General features: G+C 55.9%; 1 protein-coding gene across 1 annotated transcript in view; it reads left to right on the top strand.

Moving 5' to 3' along the window:
• Nucleotides 1–20,962, top strand: part of EEFSEC (eukaryotic elongation factor, selenocysteine-tRNA specific) — a 252,221-nt gene that overhangs the window by 203,824 nt on the left and 27,435 nt on the right. The window contains exon 6 of the mRNA XM_043588274.1: nucleotides 211–367. Coding sequence (XP_043444209.1) covers nucleotides 211–367 — 157 coding nt within the window. The remainder of the gene's footprint in view (nucleotides 1–210; nucleotides 368–20,962) is intronic.

Raw genomic sequence — 20,962 nt, 5'->3', positions numbered from 1 at the left:
GTGAGCCACACAAAGCTCTCACACCCAGCTTGCCGGCAGCCGAAGCTCAGCGGTGGTCAGTGGTGGTGATGAGGGCTGGTTGCCACGTGACTCCAGTGCGTTCCTTTGTCGGCAAGACAGATCACCCCAGGGCCGGGTAGGGGCAGCGGCAGTCCCAGGCTCCTCCAGCACATACTGATTGTCTCTCTGGGGCCGGGTGTGTGGGGACAGGTGATAGACGACCACAGCGTGATCGGCCGCTCCCTGTTCAAAAAGGAGACCAACATACAGCTCTTCGTGGGCCTCAAGGTGCACCTGTCCACTGGGGAGCTGGGGGTCATCGACAGCGCCTTCGGCCAGAGCGGCAAGTTCAAGATCCACATTCCTGGTGAGTGCAGTCACTTCCTTCCTCCCACTGGCAGGCACCATGCAGGCATGGAGAGACAGCAGAGACGGTGCACAGACAGTGCCCCTTGGCTCAGGATGTTCAGCCTGCCTGAGCTGATACATGGGGCCCAGCCCACTCGGCCCCATGGCCTTTGGTCCCCTGTGGCTGAAGAGCCGGGATGGGTCCTGGAGGGGCTTGGTGTGGAGTTAGCCTCTGGGCAGAGCCAAGGTCAAGGTCTGAGTCTGAGCTCCTGCTCCACCATTACCATATAGGGGTGACCTTGAATGTATTACCTGGCTTGTCTGTGAAGTATGGTACCAGTACTGATCTGACAGTTGCTTTGAAGGAAAAGTTGGTGAGAGGGACCACCAGGGGCCTGGCACGCTGCCCCAGTAGCCAGAATGTGAGTTGCCACCTCCTTTTTTGCCCCGTGGAGACCAGTAGGTGCGGAGGCTCTGTGCAACCTGAGCTGGGGCTTGTCCATGGCGGGATCAAGGGTGTGCATTTGCTCTTGGGAATAGAGCCCTTGGATTTCTTTAGTTCGGCCCTCCATCCCATCACTCCTGCGCGTACCCCACACCCGTATTCTTGAGGTCCCGCTGCACACCCGGCAGGCTGCCACAGTCATGGGAGGGGGTGGGTGGGAATGCACTGAATGAGTATTGACTGTGCCTCACAGAAAAATTAAGGAGGGGGAGGGGGAGAATCACTGTGTGTGCCTCTGGACAGGGCAATTAGGGAAGATCTCTCTGAGGCGAGAACAGTTGAGTAGGGGCCTGACCAAAGGGAAGGAGGGAGCCCCACTGACACCAAGGGAAAGAACGTTCGTGGAGAGAGGGGATATGTACGAAGGCCCTGACTTGAGGACTGCTTGTTTGGCACAAGCTGGGAGGTGTGTGGGATGTCACTTTTCTTCCCCAGGAGTACGTTACACCAGTTTTCAGACATGCAACAGAGTTGAAGGATTTTACAGAGAAACCCCGACTTCGCATCAGCATGTTGCTGTACCCTGCGTATCTGCAGGGCTCTGGGTTTTATTCTGTGAGGGTTGGAAAGCCACGGGGAGGCTCAGATCAAGTCAGCAACACGATGTTGGTGTAGAGCTTCTTGAGTGACATCTTCAGGTGGGGTGGTGCCCTGGCCAAGTTCCCTGGCAGCTCGCCAGATTAAGTCAGCACCCTCTGCTCTCCTGAGAGCCTGGCCAAGGGCCCTTGCCTCCCTAGTCCTTCCTCGAGCTCAGAGGGTCATGTGTGGGATTTGCCCTCGCATGAGGAAGAGCAGTGGGCACCGGAGGCCTGCTTCCCTGTGGCACTCGGATCTGCTGTTTGCACCCCGAGGTTTCCGTCAAGGTGGGGCTCAGCTCCATCACAGTTGGACATACTCCCTTGGGGCAGGCAAAGTGACCATGATACCAGGCTTTAAGCTCCTGTCCTGTCCTCTCCACTGCTCCTGGTCATTACCTCAGCCCAACCAGGGTCCACAGTGTCCTGCTCTGGGTTCCAAGAAATACACACAAGGCATGAGCTGGGCAGGCCAAGGTCCAGACCTCACTTTCCAGGGCTTTGGGCCTGTCCCTGTGGGGGCTCACTGGGAAGGAGGGGTACAGGGCACTGGGAGGGCAGGAAGGGAGCTGCCTGGAGTTGGGGGGGATTGCACCCCGGAGCACTCACCCCTGCCCCGGTGGCAGGGGCCTGCTGGTCCAGACGAGGGAAGGCCAGCACCGTCTGTTTCCTTTTTTGGGGGGTTATGCTGACCTTCCCCTCAGCCCCCTTCCCCTAGCCCAAGGCAAACTCCGAGTTGGGGTGTTCTTAGAACAGGCCAGAGTACAAGAGGAGGCTTGTTTGGGGGCTCTGGGTACTGGGGTGGGAGTACAGGGAGGGAGACACAGTGCCGCGGCTTCAGTCAACTCAAGTTCACATTCCTTTGTTAGATCAGTGTTGCCTTTTTAATAGGTCTGCTTCCTGTTTGTGGCTTTTAAGCTTTTTATTAAATATAACTGGTCAGATTCCTTCATCCCCGCCCCCCCAACTCCACACCCCCCTCCTGCTTGTCTTTTCCTGCCGATTCCTCCCATGAAGAATTACTTTTAACCTTTTTGAAGTTCATTAATTGTGAAAGACTCTTCAGCGAACCCGAGACACCCAGTGCCAGGTGGAGGAGGAGGGGCGCTGTCGGCTGCAGGCTGGAAGTGCCGTCCGTGGAGGCCCGGGGTCATGGCCCTGCACAGCCCAAGCCTCCCAGAGCTGGAGCAGCCCAGGGGAGCTGTCCCAGCCCACAGGTTGTGGGGGAGCTGGGGTCAAATGTGGCCCATGGCCCTTGGTGCTAGCTCCACAGGGCAACACAGTGGGGGGAGGCCGACTAAAGATCTTTGGGTGTCTTCCCATCAGCCCCTGACCTCCAGGCCCGCCTGCTCCCTGGGGCCTCTGAACTCGGGTGGCAAGGCCAGATCCCGACAGGGCCAAGCAGGTGTTGAACAGACCAAGTGGCAGGCAAGAGACAGGGTGGCGGGGGCTGTGCCACTCAGGTCTCTTGCTATATGCCCAGTAATCAAATTGTATCTAATTTAATGTTTATGTAAAACTTATGGCTAAAAATTTTAAACTGTCCAAACTAAACAAAACCTACCTTTTGGCTGGGTTTGGCCCACGGTGACTTGTAACTCCTACTTGAATTTCAAGACGGACACTTGGTCCTCAAGTTCACAAGCCAAAGGTGAACCCTAATATGGAAACGGTGTTTTACGAAGCCATAGACACCGGCCTCTGAGAAAAGGGTCCTGACACTAGGCCTGTTGCTTCCCCCGGGAAATGCTCCCCAAAATCTGTAGGGCTAGTGAGACAGTCCCATCCTGACACCCGAGGAGCTATCCCAGGTCTTGGAGGAGGCCTCGAGGTCAGAAAGCCCCACATGTATGCAGCTGCTCCCTTCAAAAAAGTGGCCTCATTGTAAGTCCTGGGAGGCTGAGAGGCCCTGTGAGATGAGCTGGGAGCCCACCGGGTCACCTTACTGCAAAGAGAGTAGGTGGAGGGCTTTGCGGGCAGAGATGAGGACCCTGCTGAGGATCCTGTCCGTGCCGTAGTGTCCGTGCTTCCCAGGTGCTGCTTCAGTACCCGGTGTGTCCTCGTGGAGCCAGGCTGGTTGCCTCTGTCTCCACGTAGGCCTCGGGAGCAGAGGGGCAGAGCGCCTTGAACATGGTCTCAGTGGGCAGTCCCTGCCTGCCCCACCAGCCCCAAGATAGGCGCCAGGGCTTTGGAGAGCTGGCGCCACGGGGCCCACACATGGTGGGAGAGACCCTTGTGCTGGGCGGCCTGGCCCAGGCTGCCATGGCCCTCCCTGATGAGTGCTGACCTGCTGTTCCCGCCCTCCACGCCGTACCAGTGTCCCAGCACCAGCTCTGGCTCTGAGAGGCAGCCCGGGGCGGGTGGGGAAGCTGGGACCATAGCTGCCCCCCCCCAACCCCATATACCCCACTCTGCGGGGTAAATGACTTCTGCCAGAAAAGAGTCAAGTGAGGGGAGAAAGGCACTGTCCCTCATGACAGCCATGAGCCACTTACACTAGGGGAGGAGGTAAACATACACATGCAACTTTATCTCCTGAAACAATGCCTCAGACACCGGCAATTGCCTAGTAGGTTGATAAGTATACCTTGGTAGAATGTGGCAAGCTTTTTGGGTGGCCCATCTCCCACAGGGTACTCCTGGACCCACCAGTCTGGGGAGGAGTGTGTGTGGTTTGTGCTAGCAGTACGGGCAGGGATGGCCCACGGTACACGTGCAGCTTATGGCCTTGTGACTGCAGAGCCCTGGGCCCCAAGTACCGCTGGTGTGATGTGCATCACTGCCCCTAGTCGAGTGACCGCACAACTCACGAGTCACAGAGCTCTGAGCAGACACGTGCCTTGGAAAAGCCAGAGCAGCAGCGATTGAGAACCGCAACCACTGGCGGCCACAGTGAGGGCCTTGTCCTCTCCACGGGCCTGCCCTACCTGCCCCGCCGAGACCACCCCGCCTCGTACATGTCAGGAAGTCGACCCGGACTGGGGCAGCCAGGCTCTCCCTCAGTCCCCGAAACAGAGGTCTCGGGTCCTGCTAATAATTCGCATTTAGGGTCACCGGATTTAGGTGATCTTTGATACCCTTTCAACTATTACTAATCACAACCAAATGGACCCTAGGCAGATGAGAAAAGAAAAACAAATGCGTGGCATTGTACTTGTAGTGAGAACCCAGAAGGAACTTCTGCTTACTGCTCTCCAGGAGCCGTGGCCGCTGTCCGAGGGGGCCCTGTGAAGCCCCCAGAAAGGTTGGCACCCATGGCATCGGAGTGTCGCCGATTCACAGATGAGGAAACTGAGGCTTGGTGGATAAGCAATGCAGCTTGCCCAGTGTCGCTCCATAGGAAGCGTCAGAGCTGGGATTGAACCCACAACACCCCTCTGCTGCCCACTGCCCACAATGCCCCCTGAGCCTTGGCTCCTCCCATGCAGGGCTGGTGGGGAGGTGAGGAAGCACAGCTCTGGCCCTCTGGCCCTGTGTGGGAGAAGGGGTCTGTCGTAGTCATTCTGCTGGGCGAGCCCTTGGGCAGAGGGCCTGAGAGATGGGACGGGGGGGGGGGGGGGGGGGGGGGGGGGCTGCTGTGTGGCCCCCGGCAGGGTGGTGGCACTTCTAGAGAACCACTGCCTGCTCGCCTCCAATGGGTGTTCCGAGGAGGGTCCCTAAGCCACGCTGGCTTCAGCTTCTGTCCCCTGAAACCAGCCACAGGTGTTCGGGTCTTTGGTGTACCATCCCAATTCACGACAGGGGCTGGCTTTCCACGAAATAAGAAATGCTGCTTGCGCAATGAATGAAATGAAGGAATTCAGTGGGACAGAGTGGACTGGGATGAACAAACGGTTGAACTCGGGCCTGTGGGGGCCACAGAGCCTGGGGCCTAGTATGCCGCGGGCCTCCCCAGAAACTCCTCCAAAGCAGGCAGGCACCAGCATCATCAGACCCCCCTCGGCCCAGCAATTCCTTGTGACATGGCTTTGGGGGTTCTGGTGCTTTAAAGAGGATTTGAGAGAGGGTACCAGTCTGCCTAGCTCTGCAAACTTCAGGGAGGCTCAGGGCTGGGGATGCAGAGACCACTGGACAGAGTCCTGCCCCACGGCACGTCCCTGTGGAAGAGACGGAAGCCCAGACCAGCAGTTTGCAGTCATCATGGTGGGTGTCCCTAAGGGCACATGGCCAGGAAACAGGGCAGGGAGAGTGGCCATGCTGAGGGAAGGAAAAGGCAAATTTCCCAGAGAGGTTGCTGTCCAGGCAGGGATTGAGAGGGAAGAGGAGAAGGAGGTGAGCGGAGAGAACTGGAATCAGATGTGTGGTGTTCTCTAGAACCCTGTGGCAGTGGGAGGGGCTGTGGATGGGGGAGTGCCTGCTCTGGGCGCCATTTTTTGCACCCATACGCTGGCTGTGGGAATACTCCCCTCACCTCCTCCCAGGGCCTCGTTCCTCTCTCTTTGCCCGGACCACTCTGCAGACCCAAACCAGAGCCCTCCTCTGGAGGTGCACGTGACTCCAGACCAACACTTGGTGCTCCTCTCTGGCACTGCCCAGAGCACTTGTGCAAGAGGAGGCCAGGGCTGAAGGGATGGAGTCCTTCTGTTCCTTCCCCAGTCCACAGATGGGGAAACTGAGGCCCCTTGATCACAGGCCCTGGCAGCTAGTAAGAGCCCAGAGTCTCCTCCTGCCTCTTCAGCCCCCAGGGAGATGCACAGTGGCCACCAGGAGCGAGGGGTGCAGAGGCCCTACCAGCTGGCTCTTTTCTCAGAAGCTCTTTCCTTCAGGGCTCTTTCCCAGGCCTCCGTTCAGGCAGACTGCCCTAGCACCCACATGCCGAAACGACCTCCCTTTGTGTCCCAGGACTCCAGGGGTAGCCCTGCACCTCCATTTGTCTGTCTCTCATCAGCTGTTTATCAGGCCCTTCAGGTGCCAGGCCCTGTCCAAGTCCTGGAATGTGTCAGAGGGGAGGGAGGTCCTGGATGTTGGCTGTGGAAGGAAAGTCCCCGGGTGCCCTGTTGGAGGCTGAGTACTGGGCAGGGCAGCGCCACCTCTTCTGCATCACCGGCTCTCTATGCCCGGTCGGCCCAGGAGGGTAGGTGGACCAGGCCAGGGCTGCAGGTGCTGTAGGCCCAGTTCCTCGGAAAGTCCCTGGGCACAGCACAGGGCATGACCTGCAGAGACAGGCAGCCCCTTCTGATTTTGGCAGGCCACCCCCAGTCGGAGCTTCAGCCCCTTGGTGCTAAGACCAAGGAAAACTTCTGATTTCCAAGAAGGGAATGGGGATTAGACCACTAATCCCTGCCCACGGTAGCTGACCCGTCACAAGGGTCTCTGTGAATGGTGGCCGGGGTTGTGTGTTGCTCTCACCCACCAGGCCCCTGTCCTCACTGGGGGTCCCACGTGTCCACTGAGGGCCCCAGCCCCATGGCAGAGCAGGGAGAGTTAACCTCTCTCAAGCTGAGATGGGCTCTGCTACCAGGACCCCTCCCCTTGATTGATCCTGGAAGGCACTTTGCATTTGGTGACAAGCAAGGATTATACATTTCCCTTCTGATTGAGAACAGAGTCCCTTGGCCTGAGCAGGTAATTGGTGAAACACTAGATGCATGGCCTCTAAGAACTGTTCAGGGATGTTGTCTGAAGCCAGATGGGCCAGCAGCCAGCGGGAGTGGGGTCACTTAGGAGTCTGCAGCATGGGGACCCACAGCAGGGATAGCAGCCATCCAGGAAAGCAGCAAGCAGCAGGCAGGGCCCATAGCAGGGATAATGGTAGCAGTGGCACAGATGGTGGCCACTCTGGAGCCCTCGCTTTGCACCAGGGAGTGCGTCCTCACGTAGGCAGACCACTGCATCCTCCCGGCAGCCTAGGGAGGCAGACCTGACAGCACCCACACTTCACAGAGGAGGGACCCAAACCAGCAGGGAGCCCAAGCAGCTTTCCTGAGGTCATGTGGCAGGAGGAGGTGGCTGGGGCTGAGCCCAGTGGTGTCCAGGGCACACACTGAACCACAACACACCCCACTGTTCAAGCTCAGAGACAGCCAGCTGGCCAGGATGTGGACATTGGCACAAGCTCACTGTACCTTTGTCTGGTTCTCTACTGGTACCTTCTCTGTATCAGGAGCAGTGCGGGGTGTTCTGGGCACGTAGGCTCCAAGAGGACACGGACCTGCTCTGGGAGTCCATAGCCAGTCATTCATCCACTCAGCAATGAGTGTTTGAGCCCCTCTTATGTGTCATCCCTGGGCTAGGCTCTAGAAGGGCCACAGTGACAAAAGCCCACATGACCCCTGTTCTCATGGGGCTTGCAGCATGGTTAGTGGAGGGGGGGGGGGGTCTTCTGTGGCTGCTGTACAAGAACCATAGGCCGGGTGGCCAAAACCAGGACCACTTATCCCCTCCGTTCTGGAGGCTGGTAGTCCAAGATCAAGATGTCAGCAGGGCTGGTTTCTTTAGCAGCCCCTCTCCTTGGCTTGCAGATGGCCGTGTTCTCCCTGTCTCTTTCATGTGGCTGTCCCTGTTTGCATGTCTCTGTCCTAAGTCCCTTTTCTTTTCTCTCTTTTTTTTTTTTTTTTTTTTTGAGAGAGAGTGAGAGTGAGCAAGGGAAGGGCACAGAGAGAGAGGGAGACACAGAATCCGAAGCAGGCTCCAGGCTCTGAGCCGTGAACACAGAGCCCAATGCAGGGCTCAAACTCACAGACTGTGAGATCATGACCTGAACCGAAGTTGGACGCTCAACTGACTGAGCCACCCAGGCACCCCAATAAGTCCCTTTTCTGATAAGGACACTGGCCAGATTGGATTAGGGTGCCCCCATATGACCTCATTTTACCTTAGTCACCTCCTTGAAGGCCCTGTCTCCAAATACAGTCACATCCTGAGGTGCAGGGCGTTAGGACTGCAACAGGTGAATCTGAGGCACACAAGTCAGCCCACAGCAGCTGGGAAAACGAACCCATCTCCCAAGCGTTTGCCATTTGGCAGACCTCATCAGGCTGTGCAGGGAAGGTGCATGGTGCTCTGAGAGTACAAAGCAAGACTGACTCCGTCTGGGGTTAGGAAGGCTTCCTGGGGCAGTGGCATGATACTAGGCCCTGGAGGATGAATAGGAGTCCTTCGAGCAGAGTAGGGGGAGTGTCCCAGGCAAGGAGGTACCCGAGTGGAGCTCTGAGGCAGAAAAGATCGGCACCTGTGGGGGTAATGGCCCAGGAAACCGGTGGGTGATGGGAGTGAGGATGGGCGGGAGCCACCACGTGGGGTCTGGCGAGGCCCAGGAGGCTGCTCATCTCTACCCTAGTGCAGAGAGGAATTGTTGGGGGGCCTGTAGCAGGACATAACATCAGATTTCCACCACAGAAGATGGCTTGAGGCAGTGCACGAAAAGTTACCTTCCCACCAACCCTGGGAAGGAGTATTGTCACCCCCGACTCACAGATGAGGCTCAAAGAGCCATGCCCCACACCACGCAGCTCCCACCCCACCCACATGCTCTTCCCAAGGCCCCGAGCTGCATTCACAGCCGTATGTCGGAGACATGGACGGCAGTGAACCAGCAGCGACTCTCTGGTGATGCCAAGGCATGCCTCTCAGAGGGGTTTGCAAAGTGCCATGGGGCCATGGGGGGACTGCCCCCAAAGGACATGAGCAAGCTGAGCAGATGCAGGGAGATGGCATCAGAGACATGGGCAGGAGCCACGGTAGGAGTTTGCGTCTGTGGGAATCCACCAGAGGAAGGTCTTAAGTGAAAGACTGACTCGATTTGATCTGCATTTTTAAAGCGATCCCTCTGGAGAATGGTTTGAGGAAGGCCACGGGGAAAGCAGGGAGGCAGAGGGCTGCTGCAGTGCACAAGTGACTGTGAGACCTGTGTCATGTGCATGGGAATCTAGAAAGGCTTCCCGGAGGAGGTGGATACTGGAACAGACTCCTGACTCCATCAGAGGACTTCCCCAGGCCAACCACAAGGAAAGAAGGCTGTGCTCAGAAACCTGAGTCTTCAGACGCATTTGAGGATTGCAGCAGGGAGAGCGGCAGGAAGGGTGACAAGCCAGGGTCACAGAGTGCCTCACAGGCCAGCCCTGGCTCATGGCGTCAAGTCTGCAGGTCCCAAGGTTCCCCTCTGGGGGAGGGGAGATGGCTCGGAGGGAATACAGCTGGAAGCCCAAGTCCAGTGAGAAAGTACTGCTACATGGGGCAGGGGGCTGTGGATGGAGGTGGCTGGGAGGCAGGGTGCCAGGTGAGCCCATCTCAGCTTTCCCAGATGGCAGCCACAGCTCTTGGCACCTCCCTAGGGTGTCACTGCCCCGTTCTCACTGTGTCCTGAAGAATGGGCACAGGTCTGCACACAGCAGAAGGATAGGTCCTCAGCCCATGCTGCCCAGACATTGCTGCTGGCCCTGAGCGTTGGCACAGGCATGGACCCAGACCCCCAGCGTGGATTCTCCCCCTGTGAGGACGCTGCAAAACTGCAGCACCATGGACCAGTCCTCGGCCCCGAATCGAGGACTTGGGACCAAGTGCTTGTTTATGTCCTTGTTATGCCCTGGCTCCATCAAGTACCCAAGAAAGCCGGCGCTATGGGAAGATCCCCTCGTCCTGGCGCCTCCCCCCATCAGGAAGGCAAGGCAGCCCCGTGCCGGCTGCTCTTCTATGGGCCTGCCCTATGGGAGCTGGCTGGCAGCTCAGGCAAGCTCTGGAAACAGACCTGTGCCTCCAGCTGCCTGCATTTGCATGCCTGACGCTCCTTCCACCTTCGGCTGGGAGAGCTGGGCTAAGGACTTCCTGTGGTGCAAATGTCATGCAATTTAAAGTGTCCGAGTGTGGCCCTGCTGCCGTCGGGCTGGGCCAGGATGGTGCCACGCAGCCCAGGCTCCGGTCCCCTCTCCAGCTGTAGCAGGTCATGGCGGATGGTGTGGGAAGTGCCTCCAGTATGAACAAAAATCAATGAAGTTTTCTGCATTTCATTTGTAAGAAAGAAGGGTTCCAGAATCAGCCATCTGTGTTGTAGACCGTGATCCCTGGATGCAGTAGGTCAGCTGAGGCATCCGGGGCAGCTCACTGCCTTCGGAGCCTCCATTTTCAGTTGATGAATGGGGTTAATGATGCAATCTTGGGGGGCTGTGAGGATTAGGCTGGTGTACAAAGATGCCCTGATCTGCCTGCCGCGTGCTGGCACCCAGGCCCGGAAGCACAGGCCCCTCCACGTGGGGGCTTTGAGGCTGAGGCTGCCACATCCCAGCAGGCAGCTGCCACTTAGCTCCACACGGGTGGTTCTTGGGCTGCAGCACGGCCACCATGCGATCGGATCTTCCCATTTTTCAAGAGAGACTGAGGATATAGGTTTTTCCATGAAATCCCCAGTTCTCTGGTGGGGTTACCGTGTCTAGCCTCTGTTGCGGCCAAGCCCTTGATGTGCTGCCTCTTCATCCTCCTGCAGCCCCCAGCCCATTTCCCGGAAGCGTACACTGAGGCTTGGAGGAGCTAGATGACCTGCCCAGCAGACCCCAGAGTCCCCAGGTAGAAGTGGGCAGTTCTCACGGCCACCGTTTCATGGAGAGCCTTCTGGAAAGCCAGCAAAGAAAAAAAGTGAAACCTCGCCTTGGTGCCAAAGGGAGGGGCCGCAAGAAGTCCTGAGGTTGTGGGTATTGTCATGTTCCCATAAATAAGCCCTCGCACAATAGGCTATTAGGTTGCATGCTCCCTCTGGGGTTTGAAATGAAACTGGTTTTCTTTTCCTTTAAAATGTGCTCTCCGCACCCACCCACCCAGTTGCAACTGTAGACTCTGTTTGGCGCGGAATCTCGGGCAACCTCAGTGACCTGTCCTTGGGATTTCATCAGAGTTCTTAGCCGGCCGCCTCCAGAGTAGCCCCTGCCAGGACCAGATTGACTTTTACTGAAAGACACTGGCAGGGCTGGGGTTTGTGCATGCCTGGCATTTCCTGCCCCCTCTAGGAGGTGGAAACAGGGTACATTCAAAGAACAAGAGCTTTGGAGGCGGCCAGACCTGAGTTGGAATCCTGGCTAGAGTAGTCATCCTTCTGGGCCCCGGTGTCTTCATCTATAAGAAGGATTATTTCAAGGGTTTTCCCGACCACCCTTCTGAATACTTTCAACCACGTGGAAAAGCTGGAAGACTGGCTTATTGAACACGCATAGTCCCTTGGATTTCAGTTGTGAACGTGTTGTCACGTTAGCCTGCTGTGTGAGTGCTGGGCCATTTGAATGATAGCTGTGGAACAGCAGTGACACCGGCATACCTCAGTGCGTGCCCCCAAGAACAAAGGCCTCCTCCCGTATAGCCACAGCATGATTCTCTCTCGAGAAACTGGATGTCCATCTAGGACACAGTCCACTTTCAGACTACCCCAGTGGTCCCGATGCTGTCTTTCAAAACTTCTCCCTGACGGAGGATTCACACCCTGCATTTGGTTGTCGTGTCTCCTACGGGTTTTTGAAGAGTCCAGGTCGGGTGTCTCCCACATACACTCTTTGGGCCAGTCTGCTCTTTCCTCATGACTAAGTTCAGGTTGTGCATTTTTGGAAGGAACCCCACAGAGGCCCTCTCGTGTCCTTCTTCGTGCACCACCCAGGATGCATGTGACGTCAGTTTGCTCACCATGCGTGATGTAGTTGTGATTTCTGGTGAAGGTGGTGGTTAGCAGGGTCAAGGAAGAGATGAAGTCATCCCGTGGCCCAGAGATGGCTGGTGTGGAGGGGGCTCAGGGCAGCACAGCTGCTGAGCTGTGGCCCGCATGCAAGAAAGGGCACCAGGAGGTCACTTTGGAAGTCAAGGTTAAGGCCCTGGTCTGGTAGCAGTGAGGCAGAACTGGCTGCAGGGGACCCGATCCAGCGGTGTCCTGCCCCTTCCCATAGCCCTGTGGAGGCTAAGCCAGGGCCTGCGGGGAGGAGCTGCTACTTGCCAAAGTCTGCAGAGCCCTCTCTCTCTCTCTTTGTCTGCCTCTGTCTCTGTCTGTCTCTCTCACTCCCCTCCCTTTGCTCCAGCTGTGGCCCTCTCCTGTGACTAGCATCAGCCTCGAACACAGAGAATTGGTTTCTGCCCCTCCCCAGGGGGAAACAAGTATGGCAGAGATGACTACAGAAAGTTAAGCATCATGATGGGTGGACAGGAAGGATGAGGTGACCACTCCAGAGTGGGTGGGAGTGGGATGGAAGGTTCCACAGACAGTGAGTCTTGAGCTGGCTTGAAAGTGCGGGGGTTTTCCCAGCTAGAGAAAGGGAGGAAAGGCATTCAGGACAGAAGGAACAGAGTATGCTAACACACAGAGGCTGGAAGGAGTGTGGCATATTTGTTGCTTCTTCTGATGTGTGGGATGTTGTTCTAAATGCATTATATGTTACTAACTTACTTTTTTAATATTTGGTTAGTTATTTTGAGAGGGAGGGAGGAAGGGAGAGAGAGAGAGACAGAGAGAGAGAGAGAGAGAGAATCAAGCAGGCTGTGCACAGTCAGCTCAGGGCCCAGCGTGGGGCTCAGTCTCAAAAACCACAAGATCATGACAAGAGCTGAAACCGAGTCAGATGCCTCGCCAACTGAGCCACTCAGGTGCCCTGTTACGAATTCATTTAGTTTAGCGTGTTTAAAATGGTGGTTTTGGAGGAGTTTTTTAAAGCAGTGGAACTTTTTCCCCTGTGGTCTTACATGGAGTCAACCACAGTTGAGCCCCCTGGAGGTCCTTCTTGCTGTGCACCTGAGGCCCTGAACCCCACGCTTGGCACCCGACCTTTGTCAGGTCAGGGTTCCTTGGCCTCGGCACTGCTGACGTCTGGGGCCGGCTCGTTCCCTGTGGTGGGGGCTGTCCTGTGTGCTCTAGGATGTTAAGCAGCATCCCTGGCCTCTGCTCACTGGGTGCCGGTAGCATACCATGCTACCCTTCCAGGAAGTGGGTGGTGTATAGGCCAAGGACACGGTGGGAAAGCTCTCCCAGGCAACTGGTTGGAGAGTGAGACCGAAAGCCCCAAGCCTTGGGGCAGTGGGCGTGTGGAGAGCAGGGCAGGGGCAGGGTGGATGAGCTGCAGTGACTCCATGCCTGCTGGGTGCAGAATAAGGAGGGCTGAGCAGGGGGCATCCCAAACAGACTCCACCCCAGCTGCCTCAGAGTCCCCCGTGGCCAGCAGAATGGGCCTCAGGAATGCCTCCAGTCGCAACCCACTCAGCCCAGACACCTGCACTGCCTCAACACTATAGTGCTGTGCCTATTTCTTCCCTTAGGCCTTGTCTTCTGGAATGTTCTCTGGGTGCTGGGGTGATGGGAGGTCCTGAGATCTGGGCCCAGCAATCATGAGGGGAGGGAGAGGCTTTTTCCAGCCTGACATGTGCTAGAAACACAGCACCTTTATTTACCTGGATTCTTACAGGTTGAGTGAAACTTCTTTGAGAAGTACTTCTCTTTGTTTAGCACTCTCTAGAACTCTCCGATTTCTTACCAGTTTGTGGTTTTAGGGAAAATTTCATTTTTTCCGTATACATTTATGCTGCCTAAATAAAATCATTACGGTAAACTGGTTATTTGCTTTAATGTTTCAAGCAGTGCTAACGGGAACTTTTGTGATTGGCTCAGTACTGTCTCTCCAGAAAGCCTTAATGTAACAGACAACCAGCAGTCTTAAATACCTGAAAGAAAGTCCCAGAAACCAGAAGCCAGCCCCACATCCTATCACGGAACAATCTTGGCTTGGGCAGTCCTGCCAGATGTCGTGTGTTAATCCCCAGTGCCCTGGACTGCCATGGCAGTTGGTCATGCACCCCAAACCTCGAGACCTTCAGAGACACGTGTGAGTAACAAGAGTTAACCTGTGCATCAGCTCCCCAGATTCTGAACTCACCACATTAACTGAAACACTTAACACATATTCAGAGAGCCTTGGTAATTACAGTTACTGACAAGGGGGATTCTTGGCAAGGGGGTGTGGCTGGCCTTCCCAGCCGAATGCTGGAGCGCAGAAAAACCTGCGACCGGAGGGCCAACCATGGCGCAGACTGGTACAGCCTCTCCTGCTGGCCGGTCTTCAGCCCTTGCTGTGTGCCAGACTCTGGTCCCGATGCTTTACGTAAACGATGCTATTTCGTTCTTACAATGGCCCTTGGACTTGGGAACTACTTGTAGGTTAAATCACTCGCCCCAGGTCTTACACTTGGACGGCCCTCTGACTTCGGCGGCCACACTACACCCAGCCCTCCTGGGAAGGACCGTGGTCAGGACAAAAGGGAGCCAGCCCAGCACATGCTTCTGCAAGTGATCCATGCAGGCACTTAGAATTGTGTCTGTGAGGTCAGCGCTAGCCCAGAGCTTGCTGCCCCTGCTGTGACTGCTGCTCCAGCAAGCCACTGAGCTTTCCCCGGGCTCCTCCCTGTCAGCAGGTGCTCCTGAGGAAGGCGAGGAGAATAGCGACCGCAACACTGGTCACTGCACCAACACGAGCCTTTGGAGAGCCATCTCAAGGCTGAGGATTTGGTAGCCAGCGTCTCACTTGGTCTCCACGGTACAGATGTCTCGATGAGGCCCTACACAGGTCACAGAGCTGGGCATTGGACGGGAGCTAAGTCTGGACCCCACTTTGTCCGACTGCAAAGCTCCGGTCTTGATGCTAAAAGAGGCCTGGGAGACAGCAGAGTGTAGAATTCCAGGGGGTGTAGAGCCAGGCAGGCCAGAGCAGGGAGAGAACCCGGCACCCAATGCGTAGGCTTGGGGCTCACCTCGCTCTTGCCCTCGTTCTCCCCTGGGGCCCTCTCACCAGGCCACACAACCACCTGAGTCAAGTCTAGCTCACTTGGTGAGCTGCAGATGGCCATTGGCTTGCTTAGGCAGCTCCTGTCCCCAGGCAGCCACTCGTGGCTCACATAGGGCCCAACCCTGGGCTGAAGGGGCTGCTGCTGCCTGCTAGTGAGTCAGGGACTCGTGGCTCCTAGCTGAGCTCCTGTGGCCCCATGTTTATTTATTTGTAGCTCAAAGGTTGAGGTCGCCACCTGTACCTCTCCAGAGAGCTCTCCTGGCAGGACTGGGTCACTTCTGGATGGGAGTAACCAGAAACATCAGATGCCATCTGCCAATCCTAAACCAGTTCTCACTGATTTATATAAGTTGCATGGTTTCATTAGGGAGAAAGCTTAGAAATCTGGAGAAAAAAAATGCCACCCACAATCTGCTCACCCAGTGGCACCCCAGTGGACTTTTGGTTACATCTCCATCCAGGATTTCTTCAGGTGTCATTTGGGTGGGGGCAGAAAGAGCCCAGGGTCGAGAGTGAGACTTTAAGTACCCCCTGTCATTGACAGCTGAGACACCGGAGCATTCCTCTGCCTCGCTGGGCTTGTGTGTCGGCTGTGCAGGAGGGCCAGTGAGAGAGTGGCATGGGCCATGTGTGTGAAGGGCCCAGCCCAGATTCAGTCAGTGACTGCATTGCTGTCTGTGGCACAGCGCCACTCCCCTGGCTCACCCTGGGTCTTCACTTGGGGTCGTCTGTCATAAGAAGCTCTTTGTGTTGGTGCACAGCCTCCCTACACCTCCCTCCCAAAGGCTACGTGGCGCTGGGCTGTGTAACCGTCCCGCACTTAATTTCCCATCGCCCTCCCCACGTGTTTTCTGGGACCCACGTGTTTTCTGATTTTTCCCTTTGGGGCTAACATCTGAAGTCATCTTTGAACTTCTGCGTGCCTTTCTCAGGCACTGGGCTTTGGATTTGGGCCATTCCGTCTGTGGGCACTTCCTGACCGTCCCATAGATTAGTTTGCATGAGCAAATGAGGGGAGACTCAGGGAGACCCCATCCCCGTGCCTGGCAGGAGTAGGGGCTCAATACATACATGCTGAATAAGGGCATGACGGAAGCTGGCCGGGACACGTGAGTTCCTTCAGTGTCTGTGATCCAGTATCAGAGGGAGAATTTTTAAATGTATGCGTGGAAAACACTTATGTAGTTGGTACTGTGTGCCATCCAGTGTTCTGTATTTTGCATATAACGATGTCATTTAATCTTTGCAACCGATGCTATTATAGTTATTGAAATTTCCATTTCACCAGTGGGGAAACAGAAGCACAGAGTTTTATAATTACAGTTATTGAAATACAGTGATTGAAATTCCCATTTTACCATTGAGGAAACAGAAGCACAGAGAGGTACAGGAACATTCCCACAATCACACAGCCATGAGTCCCAGCACTGGGATTGGAATCTAGGCCATTTGGCTCCAGGGTCTTTGCTCTTCCCCCTCTGCTCCCTGCCTCTGACAGTTCACCTTCCTGTCCACCTGCTCCACCCAGCCTGAGCTCAGGGCCCAAGGTGAATTCCAGAAGTTCCAGTTTGGGCTCAGTCACCCTTGGGGTAAAGGAATGCCCTGGACCTCAGCTTTCCTATATAAAAATGGGGAGCGCTCCCCATTCAGGGTTGTGATGGAGAAACGAGAAAATGTATATGATGTGCCTGGATCCTTATCAAAGTTCAGTCACTCTGAGTTCCCTTCCTCTGCACAGGGGCAGGGGGCCATGAGGCCCCTCTGACTCACCTAGGGAGTCAAGCATCGGGTAAGACAGTTAGTTTAGTATTTGCTTTTAGTGAAGTTTCGTGTTTGTGTTTCTCAGGAGATGGGTAAATGTACTAACTCTTCAGATGACCTCTTCCAGCATCTGGCTGTTGGGTAAGCACTGCCTTCTGTGACTTCCGTAACCCCTGCTGAGCAGCCCCTGGCTTGTCACGAGAGTATGCCAGGCACTGGCACTCAGGAAGCTGCTGTGACTGGCCCTCTTGTCTGGACCAGAGTCCAGGCTCATTCGCATGGCACTTGGCTTCTTCCCACTCTGCCTTCCGCCAGCCTTCTCCACCACTCCTGCCCTGCCCGTCTTGGCCATATGCTGCCCATCTGCCCTTCGTAGACACACAGCGGCTATCCCTCATTCTGCCGTTTGTGCAGGGTCCTCTGGGCTCAGCTCAGATCCCTTCTCCTGTCCGCCATCCCCGCCTACAATGCCACCGTCACCTCTCCGCACAGACAACTCTGGATCTCAGCCGCATCCACCCTGGTGCACCGCTATGCAAGGAGCAACTCGGGGGCGGGGGGGGGGGGGGGTGAGGGTGTCTTTGTCTTTACACGTGCCGATTGCTCCTTGTTGAAGGAATGGGTGAGCGAGCATGCTGCTCCAGACGGTCACCTGGGTCACCCCGGTGGGCCTGAGAAATGGACTGGTTGAAGTCGCCGTTGCAGGTAACGGAACCTTGACTCGTTGACCCATGTGCCCGAAAAAGCCCAGCAGCGGTGCTCTGTTCTAGGCACAGCTTAGCTCTTAGATCCCAGTGTCCTCAGGTTCAGTCCTGCCCTCCCCCAGGTGGCTGTCCCCAGGCAGGCTTTCCCTTGAGTGGTCTTCCCTGCTGCAAGTCTAGTCAGGGGAGAGAGATTTTCTTCTAGTAGTCTCACCAAAGTGGAGCCCCACTCCCATTCCAAACCAGCACTGTGGCTGGAGGCGTGCACACGCCCGCTGGCCAGCCTGTGTCATGGCTCCTCCTGGCACCAAGTGTGGACCCTGCTTCCCCAGGGAAGATCAGGACCTGTTGCAAGCAGCAGAAACAAGTGGTCACTGCAAGCAGGCATGCCCAGTGATGCTGTCCTCGTGCTGGAACAGCCTTTCCCTCCCCGCCTCACTTCTTTCTGTTCAGCCTCAGGACAGCGTGAGATGCCCTTTGTAGGACTCCCTTAGCATCCTGGGCTTCCTCTTTCCCTGGGCCCCCTGGACTGCTCTGGCCTCTCACCTGTCTCCCTGGGTGCCTCCCCCAGGCTGAGATCCCCAGCCAAGGCTTCCTGGGTCCCCAGGGTCCCATGCAGGAAGCCCCGACTAAGCTCTGTCTTGTCAGTTGCATACATGGTGGCCTTTGAAAGACCCATGTCCTTTCGGCTGTTGCAAACCTTCCCTCTCCCCAGTCGCAGTGACTGGCCCGATCGCAAGGATAATGTCATTTATTCTCATCAACCCTGGCATGCTGACTTGTGAGGTGGGAAAGCAGTAAGGTATCAGAGTCTGCCAGTGGCCTAACCGGGTCTCTGACTGGGCAATGTTTGTGACTCTTGAGCAACAGGAGAGAATTTCCCATTAGAACTGTGGTCTGTATAGGTGATTGTTCTGGTCCTAGACCGCCCAACTGGCCTCCTCTTGTCCCAGCAGGGACACACAGTCTCACACACGGGGGCTATTTCCAAATGAGATGTTTTAGGTGGTTTGAAACAAAATCACAGCCTGTTTTTTATAACCTAAAAGTAACGGTAATATTCATTCAGGGAAATTTACATTTGAAGAAAAGTAACAAGGAGGGAAACAGGTCTCCCATACCCATCATTAATATTTTCACTTGGTTTCCTCTGCCTTTTCTTTGCAAAGGCTGCTTTTTATGTAATTGAGATGATACGATGTGCACAATCTTGTGTGGTGTTCCAATCAATATTATTATGCAAGCTTTTATTCTTGTTGCTGTATGTTACCCCGTAGTCTTCGGGGGGCTGAGCAGTGCACTAAGAGCCTGCGTTCTGACCTCAGACCAGAGCCTGGCCCACATTCCAGCACCTTTACTCACCAGGTCTATAATCTTGGGGAAGTGACTGGGCCTCTCCAAGCCTCGGTCCCCTCATCCATAAAATGGGGATAACAGGCATGCCCTACGTGGGTGCCCTGCGATCTGAGTGCACAGTAAAATGTACAAGCACGTGTTGCACTCAGCACAGTGCCCGGCACCCTTCAAGGGCACGATAAACCTCACTGTTGTCACCATTGCCGTGACCGTCATCTTAATGGTGTTGTGATGGCAGTCCCCGCCCCCACCCCCACCCTTGGCCGTACCACAGCCTACTGTGTTACACATTCAGGTGTTGACAACTCCTCTATCATAAATAACATGGCTGGGAACATCTTTGCGTATAAATCACTCTCTTAATATAGAGTGTTTTTCTTCAGATGGATGCTCGGAAGTTGAATTGCTCTGATTTTTAACAAGAAAAGACCGGTAAACATTTAAAATGTTCTTCAAAGCTCCTGGCAAAATGATCTCAGAAGTGGCCCATCATTTTATACTGCTGTCAGCCCTGTGCGAGGGCACCGGCTCTTTTGCCATCTCGCCAGCACGGGCTGCTCCTGTGTTGTTGATCCTTGCTCAGTTCGACCCATGAAAACCAGCATCTGGATGTTTTCATTTGCGTTTCTTTGGTAACTGTCTTGCCACATCTAAGTTTCTTTAAAGAGGTCTAGAAAAGAAGGTGAGTGGAGTAGAGGCTGTGGTTCACAGCCCGACATGCTCACAAGGATCTGCCAGAATTCCCCACTTTGCCTTCCTACCATGGGGTCTGAGTACCTCTTAGATGCCGACCCTCAGATACCCAGAGTGTAAGCTCTGTCTCCCCAACGCCCTGTGCAGGAGTCTACCCAGACACACAACCCTTCATCCACTGTGGCTCCCACATCTCTGGTCCAAAGGTCTCTTTCACCCAACACAAATCCCTCAGTGCCAGAGCCCAGGCTCTGTCCTCAGCTGCTCAGTCCCCAGGCAGGCCAGCTGCGTCATGGGTGGGCAGCTCCATCAGTCCTCCGGCCAGGGCCCGTGGAGGTGGTCTGAAACAGCGCAGGAGGGAGCCGGGGACTTGGGGCAGGGGGCTTCTCCGAGCCTTAAAGGATGAATTACCCTTTGCTAGACTCAAGAGCTGCCTGGGAGCCCCCTGAGGGCAGGAACCATGTCAGATCTGTGCACCTGCACATCCCCAGAGCTCTGCACACCTGAGGAAAGCAGGCAGGCCGGCACACCTGGCCAGTTGGGAGGCACAGAGGGAGGCAAGGAGATTTGGTATGAGGCTGGGGGGTGGGCTGCCCGGGACTCACCACCAGGCACTAGGGAGCCACCGAGGATGTTAGGCAGAGGAGGCCGGGGTCTGAAATGCACTCAGGGATGATGAGGGTACTGGTGCTCCGAGGGGGCTGGCGGACTGCTGGGGAGCCCCTGACAGTTCACAGCAAGCACAGCAGAGCAGGCACAGGGCAGGAGGCTCCAGCAGCCCCCTGCGTCCCCAGGGCTCCAGACCGGTTGCTGGTCCACTGACAGCTGACTCCCCTTGTGGAGCTGACTCATCCCACAGGGGGGCCCAGAGCCACCCTGTCAGGGATAGCTATGGACAGCCCCCAGTGACCTCGAGGGGAGGGTGGGCTCTGCCCTAGTCTCAGGCACTCCACTGTGTTGTGCTCCAGACTCTGAAAAGCACTTGGCTGGGAGAAAAGAGAGTTGAGGAGAGGTGAGGGGTGAGAGTAGAGGCTTCAGAAACTCCCTATAAAAATGAAAACAAGCCATCCGTCTTCCTCACTGGCGTCTTACCCTGACGGTGGCCTTTATGGATCTTGCCCCATGTCTGTGGGGAAGGCTGCTCTGAAACCTAACCCCGCAGCCAGCTAGCTGCTTCCAGCCCCCCGCTTTCTGGGAGGAACCGCCCCTGACAAGGGCCAGCCTCTCCTGGAAGCCATCCTGATGGAGGAGGACCTCTCACCGAGAGCAGAGAGCACTTCGGGGTGCCTT

This window comes from Prionailurus bengalensis, chromosome A2 (genome assembly GCF_016509475.1).
Source record: "Prionailurus bengalensis isolate Pbe53 chromosome A2, Fcat_Pben_1.1_paternal_pri, whole genome shotgun sequence".
In the NCBI taxonomy this organism is placed as follows: domain Eukaryota; kingdom Metazoa; phylum Chordata; class Mammalia; order Carnivora; family Felidae; genus Prionailurus; species Prionailurus bengalensis.
This window is presented reverse-complemented; position numbering and strand designations above follow the sequence as displayed.